Source organism: Buceros rhinoceros, unplaced genomic scaffold (genome assembly GCF_000710305.1).
Source record: "Buceros rhinoceros silvestris isolate BGI_N320 unplaced genomic scaffold, ASM71030v1 scaffold20507, whole genome shotgun sequence".
Taxonomy (NCBI): Eukaryota; Metazoa; Chordata; class Aves; order Bucerotiformes; family Bucerotidae; genus Buceros; species Buceros rhinoceros.
This window is the reverse complement of record NW_010420710.1, coordinates 16,730-19,652: the sequence shown is the minus strand read 5'-3', so window position 1 is coordinate 19,652 and position 2,923 is coordinate 16,730. Positions and strand designations below refer to the sequence as shown.

Here is a 2,923-nt window from a genome sequence, read left to right as displayed (position 1 = left end):
AGGAGAGTTTCATATTCTCTGGCCGAAGAGCACTCCAAATTTTCTGAGCCTAAGCAATACAGGGTGCTTCTGTAGGGAAGTTCTGGTGGTGGTGTGGAGGGTTTAACTGCCTGTTTAAAACTTCTGTTAATTTGTCTGACGGCGCGGTTTGGAAAATCTGGAACTTGATGTTAAGTATTTGTTATTTCCCATAATACAAGAATTAAGGAAGAGAAAAATAGACTTGAATTTTAGCGTATGTCCACCTGGGGTTTTAATGTACTGATGCAGATGTAATGTCTGACTCCAAGTTCATAGCCTGCGATTGCTGGGAAGACGCAGCAAAACATGCTTTTCACTGTTTTGGTTTTCAAATAGTTTCACCCCAAGCATCCGCTGCTGAGTGACTTGCCTAACTGGACCTTTGATCTGACCAGTACGCCTGCTGTTCTGTTCTTATTTATAAATATTCCTTATTCTTGTTTCTGCTGCCTGAACTAACAAACTCAACCTGCCATGGCTCTTCAAGGATGTCTTTTAAGCACTTAGACCACAGGTCATTAAAGGTCAGGGCACTGTACTGATGAGGGAATTTTCTTGAGCTACACAGGAGGAGTATAAGAGTGAAGGGATCACTTGGCACAATATTGACTATACTGATAATGTGGCCTGCATTCACTTAATCAGCAAGAAGCCCACTGGCCTCTTCTATCTTCTGGATGAAGAAAGCAAGTAAGCAACATCTTCTGAAAAAAATGTGTGGCAGGGAGGAGGGAAGGACTGTGAAAGGGAACAGAAATACAGCACTTGAAAAAGGAGAGGAGTGTTGTGGGAAGCAAAGGGTCACCTTATGACTGTGCTCTGCACTCTAGTTTGTCTCTAATGACTCAGTATGGTGGTGTTACAATTTGATGCTAACATTGAACTATGGCTTAAGCAAACCTGGAAACTTTCACTTAGTGATTTGCCATGGAATTGCAAGTAAAATGCATGTATGTAAGTCTCTGGAACATTAAGTAGCAAATGTGGTAAATAGTTCATGTGGTGCGACCTAACCTTGGCTGGTGAGGTGGGAGGAAGCATTGACACATGCTTGAGACCTCAGAGTATTCTGCTGTGTGTGGAGCTGTTTGGTTTTGGACCAGAAATTAAGCCCACCTCTAAGTTTCAAAGCTTGTGTGTAAGTCTCAAGTGAAGTGTAGAGTTCTTGGACAGTACAATGCTTTCCACGAGGATCAGTAGGTGTTCTTCACTCTGTCACCTCACTAACTGTACCTGTATTTGAAAAATAGCTGACCTCTCTTGTTTTTAATTCCTAGTTTTCCACATGCCACCAACCAAACTCTACTTGCAAAATTCAAACAGCAGCATGAGGAGAACAAGTTTTTTGTTGGAACCCCAGTGATGGAGCCTGCGTTTATTATTCGACACTTTGCTGGCAAAGTTAAATACCAGATAAAAGTAGGTGGTAGATCTGATGGCCACAAAAAATTTTCTTGCCTTTCTGATAGTCTTTGTCAGGGTGTAGAAAATTTGCTGGGAATGGGCTGGAGCAGATGTGTCCTCAGATGTACTTCAGGGTTTTTCTGGTGCGGTAGTTTGGAGGATAATGCTCGCTATAGAGAGAACTCTTTAGAATAATGAAATTGTTCTGAATAGGGATTAATATCTTGGGTCAAAACACAGTTTTCCTGAGAGCTTGTGGATCACCGTGCCTGTTTTGCAGGATTTCAGAGAGAAAAACATGGATTACATGAGACCCGATATTGTTGCTTTACTCCGAAGCAGTGACAGTGCTTATGTCCGGGAGCTGATAGGAATGGACCCTGTAGCAGTGTTCCGCTGGGCAGTTCTGCGAGCAGCTATTCGAGCCATGGCTGTCTTTGCAGAAGCTGGACGCCAGAGAGCTCAGAGGACTGCAGGTACGGGGGCAGAAAGGCTCCAGAAGCACTTTCCAGTACGGTACGCTCGGTTAGAGCTTGTTGACTGAACTCGGTTGTGGCACACCCTTATCAGCCAGATGCGATCCTGGTTTGGTACTAAGGACAAAAGTGACTTCTGAAAATGGCTTCACATTCACACACCAAAGAGATTGTCCCTGTTTTATCTGTGATCGTTCACGCTTCCTCCTGCCGTAAGTGCACCGTTTCCAGCAGGCTGCCAAATCTGAAGCCCTGTTTGTAAAAGCGGGGAAAGACATGACAAGTTCTAGTGTGCGTGCGTGTCGTACCACTGGTTTTGCTCTCCACAGACCTCCCAGGAGTTGCAAATGAGTAGTCAGAATTAAATGCTAATTTTGAAAATCTTTCCTGAGCAGCCACAATTTACTTTCTAGTTGCAGGGAGTTTGAGAAGCAAAGTGGTCTGACTTGATAGCTCAAGTTCTAGACAAAAACTCCGGGTCCTTGGGTAGATGTTTTACTTGTCGCAGTTGAAGGGGTGCTTTTCTTGGTCTGTTACACTCATATCTTTGTCAAACTTCAACTTTTTGGTTATTTTGTAACAGGAGTGGTACGTCAAGGACCCAGAGTTCCTCTTGGAGAACTCCAGAGATCAAACACACCAGTAGAAAAAGTTTATCGGTGAGAAACACATAATTAACCCGTATTGGGGAAAAAGACCTGAATTGCTGAGTCACATTTTCATACGTCAAATGTCAGCTAGATCTTTCCACAAGGAGAGCAAGCTTTCTTTCTTCTGTCTTGTTTTGCTTGGCTTTTTCAATACTATGAAAACAATAGCTTATTTTATGTAAGAGCCAAAATGTTGGTGACATAGTCCAGGTCTGTTTACCGCTGGGGTTTTGAGTTCTCTGTCTGCGCTTTGTATACGTTGCTTTTAGCGTTGTGTGTTCCTCTGCAGCCAGTCTGCGTCACTGAAGGATTCGCTGGAGCACTCGTGGGTTTTGCAGCCTTCTGACATGATTAGGAGGCAGGGCAAGTCCT

General features: G+C 43.6%; 1 protein-coding gene across 1 annotated transcript in view; it reads left to right on the top strand.

The window, feature by feature from the left end:
* Positions 1-2,923, top strand: part of MYO9B (myosin IXB) — a 32,468-nt gene that overhangs the window by 13,344 nt on the left and 16,201 nt on the right. The window contains 4 exon segments of the mRNA XM_010139407.1: positions 590-711; positions 1,299-1,440; positions 1,706-1,901; positions 2,485-2,560. Coding sequence (XP_010137709.1) covers positions 590-711; positions 1,299-1,440; positions 1,706-1,901; positions 2,485-2,560 — 536 coding nt within the window.